The 14,827-nt window shown below is 43.0% G+C and overlaps 1 protein-coding gene across 6 annotated transcripts in view; it reads right to left on the bottom strand.

Moving 5' to 3' along the window:
• LOC137436847 (1-phosphatidylinositol 4,5-bisphosphate phosphodiesterase beta-1) overlaps window positions 1–14,827 on the bottom strand; it is a 293,810-nt gene that overhangs the window by 23,791 nt on the left and 255,192 nt on the right. For all 6 annotated transcript variants that reach the window (XM_068131011.2, XM_068131013.2, XM_078787147.1 and 3 more), the window contains 4 exons: window positions 8,097–8,264; window positions 5,373–5,472; window positions 2,414–2,518; window positions 577–665 (listed from right to left, as the gene is read on the bottom strand). In XM_068131011.2, the coding sequence (XP_067987112.1) occupies window positions 577–665; window positions 2,414–2,518; window positions 5,373–5,472; window positions 8,097–8,264 (462 nt within the window). The remainder of the gene's footprint in view (window positions 1–576; window positions 666–2,413; window positions 2,519–5,372; window positions 5,473–8,096; window positions 8,265–14,827) is intronic.

A 14,827-nucleotide genomic window follows, 5' to 3' on the forward strand; every position in this document is an offset into this window, starting at 1 on the left:
CATGACCCTTTCACATGGATCAGATCAACTTAGTTTGATTATATGTGTCTGTGCAACTTGTCAATACCCACTTGGATGTGTATTCAGAATTGGCATCGTTTTCCCACCCATACTACCCCCTCCCACCAGTAGTGGTCGGTGGTTCAACCACTTGCACTATTCCACATGTACAGGGGAAAATTGCATGTCTTCTCTCCACATGCGTGATGCCAGGAGTGAAGGTGGGGGTGGGAGGGTTATTTAATGCCCATAACCTGACCCAGGGTAACCCAAGCACGAATGAAAAATTTGGTGGAGGTCGGTCGAGCCATTTTGGATTCCAGAAGGAACATACATACAGATCCACAGACATTGCCTTATTTTGGTTGGATTATAAGGAATCAAAAATTTCAAAAATTTTCAAGGGAAATATACAGTCGCTGCATTTACTTCCCAATATACTTTTATCTAGCCTTGGACAAGGCCAGTGTGCACACTCTGCAAATGTCATCATTTTGCTCATCACAGTGTTGGACATTTAAAAAATAAATAAAAAGACAGTGATGGACAATCCAAGGATTATTTTCAACATCTCACCTCTTCCATTGTCAATGCTTCCAGCTGCCTTGCACGTTCTTCCATTTCACTTTGATACTTGATGGGATTGGACAGGCCCTGGATAATGTCTTGTATAAAAATAACGCACATTATGAATCACACTGTTCAATTGGGAATATCCAATAATAGGCCCTTATTCAAAAAGCACCTTCATTATTCGTGAAATTTTCCAACTTCTAAGGATGCAAACCATGCTTTGGAGGAGATAAGAGAACAGTGCAAATTTCCTCCAATGAAAATATCCAAACACTTTATTCACTCAATAAATCTTTTCTCCCATCTTCCCCATCTCATTTTTACAGTAAATGACAAAGATAATCCCTTTTTGATACAAACCTTTTTTTTTTAAACAAACCCTTTTTGATGATCAAATTGCATGTACTGCTAAACTCATAAAATTGTCACTCAGATGTTTATCGCAAATACTGCTGAAATATTATTTGGTGACAAAGATGCCATTAACAATGAAACAACAGACTAATTTTTCATCATTCCATCTTCTGTATTTCATTCTTTCATCAAACTTTAACATTCAAAACTCTGTCCTAGCTCTTCCACGTTCCAAGAGCAGGGATACATTCTTCCAAGAGCTAGGACACAGTTTCAACTGCCCGAGCATTCCTGCCTGCGCATTCAACTTGGTGTGAGTGAACTCTTCTGTTTTTGAAAGGGTTTTTTCTTTGATCCAATATGGCTGCCAGACCACATGACCGATGACGTCATAAATTTGCATTTTTAAAATATAATTGGTGCATAGATCACGCTCAAGAAATTTCAAACTGATCGGACGAAGCGTACTTGTCAAATTATCATGTCATAATTAAGGCACCAATCACGTCATTGTTAACAACAATTATTCCCCATGCGAAGTTCTTTACAATGAGCCACATTTCTTCTTTTTTTTCCTTGGAGTGGTTTCAGAGATATGGAGGTGCAATATTTTTCGTTTTTTCCAAGATGGCACCTGTACCCCATGACCAATGATGTCATAATTATCATTAAACAATTCTACAGGAGGAGGCGCTCCTATCATGAAAAGATTGTGTCCATCGGATTAACGGTTGCAGAGAAATCTTTTTTCATACTGATCGGATGAAGCTTGTCGAATTATGACGTCATAATGAAAGCACCGTTGAGATCATCATTAACATATCTTATTCCCCATGGGGAGTACTTGACGACAATGAGCCATGTTTCAATTTTTTCTATGGAGTGGTTTCAGAGATTATAGAGGTGTGAAGTTTTTCCAAGATGGTTTCCAAGATGGTTTTTCCAATACCTACAGGCGGAAGCGCCCCTATGGTGAAACGTTCGTCTCGATCGGACCAACAGTTGCAGAGAAACCGTTTACTTAACCCTGCTTTTCGCTTCGCAAGCGCAGGGTAAGAAAAAATACAAAGTGAAACGCCTGGATATTGATGGCTGACAGTTCTTGTAGTGTGTGTGCACTGTAGGACCTACATTTATATACCGGGATACTTCATCAAATTAACCATTGGTGCACTACGTGGCATGCAGGGGATCTGTGCCATGGACTTGTATGAAAATCACATGGATGCAAAATGCTTGAGCTGCCTTCTTGCCACGTAAAGTGCCTGTCATGCTTAAACACTGCAAGAGAGATAGATATGCTTGCCAAACTTGTGCCAGCAAAAGGGCAACTATGCACATGAAGCTCATTTGAGAGTAGGCAGGCCCCACTACAGGGAATAATAAATGCTAAGACCTATTTTATCAGCCAATTACTCACATGAAATACCACCCACAATGCAGAAAAATTACAGAAAAAAACATTTTACAAAGTGAAGAAACTTGCCTTCATAAGCGTCAGGTACATAGTCCTTTACTTCGATAAACACAAACACTGAGGGCAGCATCAGTGGCTGGTTGCTCTCGTTTCGAAGGGAGATATGATGAAAGCCTGCATTGGATGGAGGGATATGGTGCATAGTCACGAATAGGCATGAGTAAACAATGTTTCGTACACAACAATCACTACATATCCAGCTAACTTGGAGTCTTGATACAACTCTTCCTTCGAAAAATGTTTAGTTGAAACCCGAAACGAGAACAGAACTTCAGGTGAACCTACTTTCAGAGGTGCAATATGTGGATCCATCCTCCAAACGGTTGTTGCACTCACCGCAGCTGTGAGTTAATTAACATAAGTTTGTGTTTTTTCACATTCTCTACCTACTCGATCTTCTACAACTCACACCAAACACACTACAACTCACACAAAGATCTCCACATGCCCCTTCGTTTAGCAGAGAAATTAGGTCGAAGTTAGCTCAATCCCTTCAAGTCAGCAAGAGTGCACTAAAGCTATGAACAAATTCACCTGAACAGAAATCATCCATCAAATCTGATAGGTGCATCCAAGGCTTCCAGCCCCCTCCCCTTTCCGGGAAAGGAAACCACTATGGTGAGGCTTTGCCAATCAGGCACTGTTGTTGGGTCGGGAGGCCAGACACTACCAATCACCATCTCGGAAGGTTCATCCACCCCGGCAAGCCCTCGGCATATGGGGACTCCCCATTGGGGAGCCCCAGAGATTCCTTCTTATTCTTTGGGTTTCCCCTCATCCGGTCGCTTTAGTGATTTCTCCATTGATATACGTGGCACGATTTGGCCAACGCTCAGGATCGGGTTAGTTTTATTGCTAACGGCTCGGATTTCGGACTGATAACCGCTCGGCAAACTCCATCTTGTCCAGGTCTGAGCTGGGAATTATATCCCTGCTTTGCGGAGAGGTTGGCAAAGGTATCTGGGAACCCATTGACCAGTCACCCTGGTCAATCTCAAACCCACAAAGGAGCGTGTAATTTCCAGGAACGGAGGATTGGCCAGTGTAAAAGACAAGGGGATTACCCCCCCTTGGTAAGGGGAGCGCCGACCCCCGGTTCCGCAACAATTGTTCCGCAAGATTGCTTGTGTGGGGAAGGGGGAAGGAATAAAAGGTAAAATGCACCAGGAGTCTTTCAGAGGGTCTTTCAGTTAGTCTTTTGCCTTTTGTCTTTTGTCTGTTCTTTCATTCAATTCTGCTTCACCTTCCATTTTCAATCTCTGCACCTTTTCTAAATCAACATTGATGCTTCTTCACTTTCCGTCTTGACGATCTTCCCATCTTTCTGACTCTTTTCATCTCCTTCTTTCCAGACTGTTTGCGTCTTTTATACATGATGCACGTCACACCCTCGGCACGCTTTCCATGAACTCTGGTTGCCATCAAGCTGCTCACAAGATACTGCCATCCCTCGCATCTCGGCACGAGATACCGCAGCAATGCAGAACATCATGTTCGACCAGAGTTCCAACGCTTCCCATACGATTGGTGCACCATCATAGCTGACAAGGAAAGAGGAGTGCGAGAGGACAGCCCGAACCACTGGGTCACGGGAATTGCAGCCTCAACCGAAGTTGTAAAAGGTGCATCGGGTGCACTCCACACTACATACCTCTATCACACTCTACCTCATTGAATTACCCCTCTTCCCAAACTCTCCGTGTTCTTTCTTCGGGTGCATGGGTCCATTTCACTGTGAAGGTGTTAAGGGCAGGAACTATCAAGTAGGGGACAAGGAGAATGGATGCGTGCTGTAAATGATTGAATATGCTTTGCTTTGCCCTTTTTTGCACTTTCCTGCCATTTTCCCTTTTGCATTTCCCAAATGACATTCCTCTAACCAATTTCCTACTCCATTGCTTCGTGTATAATAAAGTGCATGGATGTTTTTATATCGTGTCTTGACTTATCCCGCTCGGGTTTAGTCTCAGATAGTGTTTCTGGAAATAATTAGCTCAATCAACCAATCAGCTCATTAGACAACAACAGTGCGACGTAGTATAGCATTGGTTCGCACAGCCAACTAGTAGCCACTACACAGCTGCAGGCACGGTTCCCCATATGCTTTTTTTCATCTTACACGTATGGTAAACTGACCCTGGGCACGAATATCCAGCCAGCTGTGAGTGCTGTAGCCAGCGTCTGTGTTATTTTTATAGACTCGTCAGGTTTGAAGTTATCTGACCCACGATCATAAAGGTGGTGAGGCGTGGGATTTGGAACATTCCACTGGACAACCGTAACAATATACAAAAATAGATAAGGCTTAGCACCAGCAATGAGCAATACTTATGTGACAAATTAGTGCAAGACAAGGTGAGCATTTTTTTTTTTTAAAGATCATTGGGAAAGATGGAAGACATTAAGTGCTGGTTGGCTGAAGCTTTGAAGGAAGAATGAGAAGCATAAGCTAGGATGAACTCAGGAAGGCCATTCGACAGATACAAGCTTAAACTTGGTGAGGGTGAGAAGAAACGAGGTTGTGCAGCCTTGGAGAGATGAAACATAGAAAAAAGTGGGATGGGTAACACCAGAGAAGAGGTGAGAGAGGCAGCCAACTTGCCTGCAGTGACAGACAGAAACCAGCCGTGAGAATCCTGGCAAGAAATTCCAAGGAGACTGAAACACTTATAAAACCTTAGTAGGATGTGGAAACACCAGCCTAAAGTGCAAAGCCATATTTCATGGCACAAGGGATGAACGCCTTGTGAACTGTTACAAGTGTTACAATGAGTGGCAGTTTGGGGTGACCAACAAAAGATTGTTCTCTGAAGAATCCCAAGGAAGAGTCTTGCCCTAGAGGCAAGTTTAGAGACATGGCCTCCCCAAAATAGATTATGCCTGATGGTATGACCAATAGTTTTTAAAAGCTCAACATTAGCTAGAGGTTAGCCAAGCAAGTCAAAAGGAGATGTTATGAAGACAGTACCTGGCCTTACAGCTGAAACCGGCAAGATACGGTGGCCAATAAACTTTCCTCCTTCTTCAAATACAGCAATCCTCAAAGACGCCAAACCTGGGAGAACCACCTGATGAGACAAAATACCATGTCAGAGCAGCACAAAGAAGTGTGAAAAACTGCCCATGGTTAGGGAACTAAGTTACTCCTCCACTGTGAACGTGAGTTACGACAAAAATGATGAACAAAATGATTTTCAGAATGATTTGAATTTCCCGCGATGAAGCAAACTCCGAGGGCCTTATACTCACTCACCACAGGCAGGTTGGTGGTCTTTCTGTCTTCTACAGACTCTTCTCCGGCCTAGCTCCCCCAGCTCTGTCCGTGCTCTGTCCCTCTAATATTCCCGCAGGTCGCACAAGATCTGCCTGCAACCCTCTTATGGTTAAACTGCCAAAATCAAGTCTCTCTGCTCACCTTCACTCTTTCATTCCTCTTTTATCCCGCCTCTGGAACAAACTCCCTCACTCTCTTCAATCCCACTCCTCCCTCCAGGTCTTTAAAACAGCTGTTCACCACCATCTCTTGTCTTCCCCCATCCAAAACCTTGATCTTTTCTACCCCCGTTAATTCACCCCAGATACACTTTTTTGAAATTCCGACTTCTTTCCTGGAAGTTCTAGCAGTGTCCATGTGTTTTATACTTCTCCTACCCTCCCCCCCCCCCCCCCCCCTTCCCGTGCCTCCTCCCCAGAAGCCCTCTCCCTCCCACAGATCTCCCGATGTCCCTGCTCTCAAATGTTGTACTTGTGTGCTTCCCTCTCTCTCCCCATCTTGTCTCCCACTCCCTTTATCTTATGTTTTATGTGTCAGTTTGTCTTATTGTGATTAATGTTAGCTCTTTCACGAGCCTCGATCTTGTATACAATAAACAAAAAACAAAAAAAAACTTCTCTCAATACGATTACAAATACTAATGTTTACATTTACAGCAAATCCATATTGTTTGTGATTACTCCTGAGAAAAGTCTATTCCTGAGTTGGAAACAAATTCGGAATTGGTTCAGGGTACTACATTCCTATAAATTACCATATATTGTGGCTTCGACGACAAGCACCTCACTGCTACTTATCACCCTTTCAACAGGAAATATTGTTTCATCCAATCTTTTCACACAACCTTAAACTTTCAACAGGCAATCTTGTTTCATCCAAACTTTTCACACAACATTAGATCATTGGCCTACCTATGAATGAATGAATGAAGGAATGAATGAATGATCGTTTTAAAGCCATTTTCCCCGCTAGAGCAGGGGTTAGCCCATTGGCCTACCTATCCATTATCCAAATGAATTAATCAATCAAATCGGTTTCTTAAAGAGTGCTTTTCATTTAGGTATGACAGGATGGCCGAGAGGTACACACACTCACCACTAAGCTGGCTAGCCTGGGTTCGAATCCTGACACAGTTATAAACTGTCATCACAGGCCGAGAGAGTCATCAATGTGTGTGTGCCGTCCATCGGATGGATGTTAAACAGGCATCTTGTCTATCAGCATTCGTTGGAGGATGTTAAATATCCCACAATGTCCTTTGCAAGAGTAGGTGAGCTATCGCCGGCACCCTGAACACACTACAAATTCCTGCCCTAACCAGTAGAGGGCACTGCATCAGTGGCACAGCTGTGCCCTCAGCCAATGTTGCTACCCCACAGTCTTGTGCTGCATACAAATACATTATATTTAGGAATAAAATCTCAAAGTGCTTCAACGCAAGGAAATGTAATCGTAAAAATTCACAACACTGCAAAAGCCGTGAGAAACCAACGTGAGATAAGATTTTGGAAAACAAAAGTGAAATTAACATTAACCAACGAAAAAGATGGAATTTAAAACCCAAATTGAGGAGTCTGGAATTCGTTGAATTTTTTCCCACAAGGTTTTAAAGCATATCAACAGAATACACGATCATCAAAAGTTTCCATCCTTGTGCGAAGGATTACCAGGAAATCTATTCTGTTAGACATTATTGCTGGTATGTAAAGTTTGAGTATATAATTAAGTGGGAAATATTAGGCAGGAGAAATATAGATTTTAGCTTTAAAAGTTAACAATAATTTGAAACCAATGCGTTGATGCACTGGAAGTCAGTGAAGAGCCTTAAGGATTGAAATGATGTGATCTGTATACATGTTCAGCATTAGGTGTGTGGGCTTGAGAGAAGTGGCAAACATGCTGACTGTGAATTGGAATAATTCAAGATATGACAGCATGATGAGAGCATGGATCAGTGTGTGTGTTGTCCTCAGATCCAAAACGGCCTTATTCGAGCAATATGATAAAGATGGAAGGAAATTATAGATTTGAGATTTTCGCAATGTGCAGGATATGAGTGTCGAGTCCATTGTACAACCAACATTAAGAACTGGAGACAAAAAAGCATTTATGGGGTGATTGTCAAGGCTCACCATCTGAGGATGTAGTTTTGTGATGACATAAGGGCCAAGGATCAGCATATTAGTCTTAAAAGCTTTAAGTTTAAGAAAATTCCTGCATATCCATGTTTGAAGTTCAAGCAAGCTGGAAGTCATCAGGATGAATAAACACGTGGATATGGTTGATATTAACTTCGCAATGAAAACAGCTATTCAAACTGTGTAAAATTATAGCCAATGGATGCAAGTCAACAAAATTAGAGTGCAACTAGAACGGATCACTGAGGAACACAAATATATAAACTTCAAGTACTCGTACCTTTTTAAACACAAAGGGATCCTCATCCCACACTGGACTTATCGAATTGTTTTCCTTGCTTGTGCGAGTTTTGTACATTTTCCGCTTCGTGTCCACAGGCAGACCGTACATTTCTACTTCCACAAACGTGCCGACCTTTTTGTCAGACAAAAATTGTCCTGAAATTAGCTGAAAAAAAAACATGTGAAACAACAAATGTAAGGAAATGTTGCCCATAATTATAGAGATTAATATTTCCTGCAAATCAGGTGTCACAATGACATGTGCAATGATGTAATTCATTAGGCAAATGAACAGCAAACGCAACCAAAGTTGAAACTTCTACTTTACGTTCCATGTTTTAAACAACAGCAAATGTATGTCAAATATTGCAAATGAATGCAGAACATGGCACAAGGGCAGCTGAGCATCTTCCTTGGTGAATGACTCACCTAATATACCTGTACAACTGAGCAAATAAAATGTAGAACATTAAAAGTACCAATCAAGATCATTGCAACTTAGTGTAATTTCTAGAAAACACAAATGACTTACTAGCAGCAAATCAATGATAAATTTAAAACAAAGAGGAGGTAAAATACATTAAATGGTAATTGACCCACCGTGACTAAAAGTTAAGCTGATGTTTTGGATTGTACCCTTGGTTGGAACAAAAGAGAAAGGAAGTGTGGGGTGGGGTTTGGTAAAAGAAGACTTCCTTAAATTACATTATCACTGACGTTCTGCAAATGGAGAATGCAGATTGGACAGAGGTGTGCACGCAATGTGTGACGCATTGCACAAGTGAAACATCATGAGTGACGGGTTGGTGGAGAGGAAACAAAGATAATTCAGAAAAAGAAGGAGAAGAAGAAGAAGAAGATTTTTTTATAGAAAAAGTGAGATAGAATGAGAATATATATAATAATAATTTCGGTTTTATTGTCAAACAACAACAAATGTCCGAAGACCAAGGATATTTGGTTTCTAAAAAATCTATATATATAAAACACAGTTTGTGTGTGTGTAATGTTACCGATAGACTCCTAAACGGAGAGGCTCACATACTTGATATTTGGCATAGACATGGCCATTGAGCCTGGGAAGGACATGGCCTACCTCAAAATCTTTGACGAGATCCATATTTTTTATTCATATTTACCTCAGCGCATTTCAGCGAGGAACATTATACACGGAATCTCAGCCGGTGCCAGAGCAGCTCGCTGATTCGCTCAGAGCGATCACGTGATGTTCCATCCCCGCCGCCAGACCATTGAACTGAAAATATATAGAATGACCATTGCCATTCACACCACATAGTTGGAGATGCAGCTACCGGGCGCCATCTTGGTTGGCACTCGATGCTCGGCGATGGTGATTTCCGTCACATGTTTGCACGTAATTCAGAGCAAAAAGCGATTGCGTTTTGTGTCGATTTTTGTGCGATATGAATTAAACGTCTTTGAAACAGCTGTGAAACGTCTTTCCACAACCCTTCCGTAACCGATTGGAGCAGTTTATTGCCGCACAAAATGGCATTTTAACAGTTGTCTGGCTTTTAAAATCTGGGACACGTTCAAAACAAACGAGATCCGCGAAGCAAGTTGGTCGAGTCATGCGAGTCGCGTTAACCAAGATGGCGACACGGCGGCTTAACTTTTCACGGTGTATGAGCGTTCTATATATTTTGAATTCAGTGCGCCAGACTCGCTCACGTACTTGATTTGTGGCATAGACATGGCCATTGGGCCTTCACGGTGTAATTTGTGCGAGGCTTTTGTCCGAGTGAGCTTGAGGCGAGAGGGCGAATGTACGGGTCTCCCTTCCCCTGCCTGGCAACGCCGGTACTGGAGGGCGTCGCAGGATCGGTGAGTCTCCAAAATCCACTTCGTGCTGTTGTTGCGAAGATGCAGGACGATGTCGCGATTGTTGTGCTGCTCTCCTACCATGAGAACTGCAACGTCATTGTTGACTGGCCCTCCCCTTCCCCTTCCCCCTCCCCTTCCCTCCTTCCCCTCCGACTCCCCTCCCCCTCCTTTTCCTCCCTTCCCTCTCCCCTCCCGCCTCCCCCCTACCCCTTCCCCTTCTTCCCTCCCCCTCTCCTCCCCCCTCCTTTTCCCCCTCCCCCTTCCCTTCCTCCTCCCCTTCCCCCTTCCCCCCTCCCCCTCCCCTCCCCTCCCCCCATTCCCCTTCCCCCTCCCCCCGTTCCCCTCCCCCACCCGGCAATGCCGGGTACTTCTGCTAGTTACTGATAAAAATACATAAATATAAATCAACATACATCAAAAATAACTGTCAGAACTCTGATATTCAAAAGGTTTAACATAACTAAATTAATAGATAGTCAAGAAAAATTCAAAATCTAGCACATTAATTGATAAAAAAAAATAAAAAAAATAGCACATGTACAAGAACAAAAGCCCCTTTAGAGGCCATTGTTCCCCGCAGAGCAGGGGTTGGCCTTTTTCGGGCACCCTGGTCCCCTTTAAACAATAAAACATAAATCGAAAAAGGCAGAGAGCTGATAATTGAAAGTGCAAAATACAAAAACAGACAATATAATATACAAGCAAAATACAAAATAAAAAATGAACAATGAGTAAAATGATATAAACAAAGAAAAATTAACGTCTAGAAGCATTGCTGGCCATGTTCTCAACCAGCACTTCAGATTGGCTTGAATTATGACAACGAAGAGCTTCATAAATGAAACGGTTTCCAAAGGAAATACCATTGATCACTAGTTCAAAAGGTAGTAGTGGTTTGTGAAAAAATGATATCTGCATTACCCCTACATTTATCTGGCTTGGGCATCATGTCATTGTCACTACACCATTCATTAAGTCCAAATGCGACTAAATGCAAAACGTCTCAGTTCTTTCCAATATTTCAACGATACTGAGGTCTTCAACGTATTTCCATTGGTGTATGCATGCATTAGGGTTGCGGCGTCATTGACCATCACGAGGAAGATGATCGGCCCAAGTCTTGTGCCCTGCCAAACTCCACAGGAGATTTGAAGTAAATCGGAAGTAGCTCCATTGAACCGAAATTTGACATCGCTGTGACAGCAAGCTACAAATGGTGGGCAGAATTGCATGGTTCACTCAAAGTTGAATCATCTTTTCAATCAGTCGGGTGGTTAATATAGTACAGCGGATAAGCTCTCATATTTTAACAAATTGTGCATTTTTTGAGAAAAGCATGAAATTTCTAGCATAGTTAGTATATACCATAAGGTTTATTTTCAGATGTGGAGGGAAGTCAGATTTGACCTCTGAGGACCGTGAGAGGTCAAATCCAAAATGGCCGCCAGTCCACCGGGTCTAATGTTCAAACGCGCTTATAGGTGTCATTTCCAACTAAATTGGGGATGCCCATTCATTTGGTGATACTTTTGAGATCGCCAGAACTCAAGGACATGCATTTAGGTCACGGTCAAGGTCTAATTACGTTAAATATCTATTTTTATGATACTGCAGTTGGAACTGCTATTGGAAAAAGTTCATTTGAACTTTTAAAACTTTATTTTTTCAGGTACAGGGATAGGTACAGAACACCCAAAGACCAGAAATGATGAAAAAAAAAGTGTTTACACTGCAAGGAATGATGCAATAACCTCTGAAAAAATAACTGTAGTTAACCAAGTATGTCCACCAAAGCTTACATTAAATCAAGTGCAATGATGAAAATTGGTAATGATCTAAATCTAACAGTCTCCAGAACAGAAGCACAGTGCAGTGCACTTGAATGCAGCTTTGGCACACTTGCAGCGTCCAGTGCACCCTTTCTTGCAGCCACAGTCGATCAATTCATGGCAGGATTTTGATGCTTCAGGAAGAGTGGTCCAAAGAGGCTGCCACACAGTTGTCTCCTTTGTCCAGCCCCAGTCAGGTGGGTCTGGCATCTCTGGATCCATGACCAATGCCTGGTTACAACAGTTGGCCTGGTAGCAAGTGCGCTTGATGTGCTGCTTGAGTGTTGCCTGGGTTGGAGGAATGTTCTCTAGAGTTCTACACTTCTGTGTGAAGAGCTGTTTCCTGGCATCATTCACTTCCGTGCTCTCACTGGTTCTATCGTACATCAGCACCACAAATCGGTCTAGCAGTAACATTGAGCCTTCACTGACCTCACTTGGCATGCCTAGGAGTTCATTGAAAGCATCATTCACCTCTGGGCATCCCCAATTTAGTTGGAAATGACACCTATAATGTTTTTCTACACTATTTGGTTCCAAAATTAAGCGCGTTTGAACATTAGACTTGGTGGACTGGCGGCCATTTTGGATTTGACCTCTCACGGTTCTCAGAGGTCAAATCTGACTTCCCTCCACATCTGAAAATAAACCTTATGGTATGCACTAACTATGTTTAAAATTTCATGCTTTTCTCATAAAATGCACAATTTTTGTGTTTATCTGCTGCACTAATATGGTCAAATGCCTTACAAAAACCGACAACACAGAAATCTGCATAGTAGCGTGGTTTGTCGGGACCCTTGTGTATACAATTCAACATAGTTATAAATAGTGATGAATAGAACATCCTATCATATTACCAATCACATCTGTAATATCCTCCATCAAGTCCTCAAAGACATGAACAATCACAAATGTAATAGATATTGGTCGAAGCTGATCATATTTCGTGGCTGGAGTGGTTTTAGGAACGAGACAAACAGATGCATTTTTTCCAGGTATCAGGGAAGCATCCAGGTATGAGGCATGAATTAAAAAGTTCAGTTAAACGTTCAGAAAATTCATATGCAAATTCATTAACAGGGGAAATCAGAAGGATGCACAGATTTAGATATGTTCAAATGGAGTAGACGTTCATAAACTTGATAACACTTGATAACTGGGGGAGGTGATGGGGCTGGCAGGCAGGGTGCCAGGAAAAGCAATTTTAAGGGAGGATGAGTGGAACAAATTTGTGTTCAATTGAAATTTCAGTCGTTGACATATCAGTATCAGGGAAGCGTAGAATTCACTTCCGCAGTCCAGTTACATTTCAAATTTGTTGATGCCACTTCCCTGGTTCTGATTGCTTCAAATGCAGAAGAGGGGAGAGAGAGAGGGAGGATGGGGGGGGGGCGAGAGGGAGAAAGGGGGATACACAGTGAAGGGAGATGGAGGGGGATTGAAGGTGGTATGGGATTTAGAGGGGGAAGAGAAAGCAGAAAGATGGGGAATGAGAGAGAAGAGGGAGTGGAAGATGAGGAATGAGGAAGGAAATGGACTGAAAAAGCAAAATAAGAGAGGGGTGAAGGATGAGCCAGAATAGACACGAATAGACTAGCTTAGCAGTTAGGGTGCCGGCTTGGGATATTAGGATCCTGAGTTCGAATCCCGATCGATCGCTGAATTAACGCCAGGGGGGTTGACTCAGCCTGTGATCCTTCCGAGTTCGGCAAATTGAGTACCAGCTTGCTGGGATGAATGATCACGGTGTGTACCCCGATTTAGAATAGGTACACCGTATCCCTGCGCTCGTAAGAGCGTGACCAAGGGTTGGCGTCAGGAAGGGCATCCGGCCATAAAACACATTGCCTCAAACAGGGAACCATGATTGTCATGGGGCCCGCAAGGCTAACCCCCGCTCTAGTGGGGAAAATGGCCTTAAAACGATCACTCATATATTCATTCAGACGAGCAGAAAGAAAAAAATTCATTCAAGCCATTTGGTACTGATGTTCCAAGTTTATGGATGAAACACTATTCTTTGAGTTTACATGAGTCATTGCTTCCATGATGGAGTATCAAAACACAAACAGACATATGATGAATAGTGTGTCCTGCTTGGTTAAAGTGATGAGAAACAGGTTTACAAATATCACCGTTGTTGTTTCTGACATCCTAGAGGTGTTCTCCAAAGCGGTCTCCAAGCCACAGTCCAGTTTCCCTGATGTCGAGTTTATTCCTCTTCTCCAATGGCTTGATCTCTGATCATCAATTTCGATTCAGACCAGGTCAGTCTACTCTGGACATGCTGCTTCTGCTGTGTCAACAATGGATGGAGGACCTCAATGCCAAACAGGAAATCAGAGCCGTCTCCCTTGACCTATCTCGTGTCTTTGATACGGTCTGGCACCCCGCCCTGCTCAACAAACTCTCCTCTTAAGGTATCCATGGAAACCTCCATGCATGGCTTGCAGACTTCCTCTCCGGTCGCAGTCAATGTGTGGCCCTGAATGGAATTCTCTCATCTCCCCTTCCTGTCCAGGCTGGAGTTCCTCAGGGCAGTGGTCTGGGCCCTATGCTTTTTCTGGTCTTCATTAATAATCTCTCCTGCCGGTGTGTATCCTGGTTTAGAATAGGTACACCGTATCCCTGTGTGTCGTAAGAGGCGACTAAAAGGGTTGGCGTCAGGAAGGGCATCCGGCCATAAAAACATTGCCTCAAAAAGAGAACCATGACAATTACAACTACATATAGGCAGGGTACAGCCTGAAGTACCCCGTGGGGGACCCCACTCCCTCTCGTTAAAACTCAAGGTGGGGAACCCGATCGAAGCAAGGGTGGAAATCACTCCATTTATGACGACAAAACGTCTGATGCCCGACGTGGAGATCGGTTTCTGAGGTTTGGGACATGGAATGTAGGGACAATGACAGGGAGATCAGGAGAAGTGGTGGAAGTATTGGTCAGAAGAAGAGTGGACATATGTTGTGTGCAGGAGACGAGATGGAAGGGAAGTGGTATGAGAATGATGAAGGGTAGACAGGGACAGAAATACATGTTTGTGTGGCAAGGG

Source organism: Myxine glutinosa, chromosome 11 (assembly GCF_964187855.1).
Source record: "Myxine glutinosa chromosome 11, kmMyxGlut1.1, whole genome shotgun sequence".
Lineage (NCBI taxonomy): Eukaryota > Metazoa > Chordata > Myxini > Myxiniformes > Myxinidae > Myxine > Myxine glutinosa.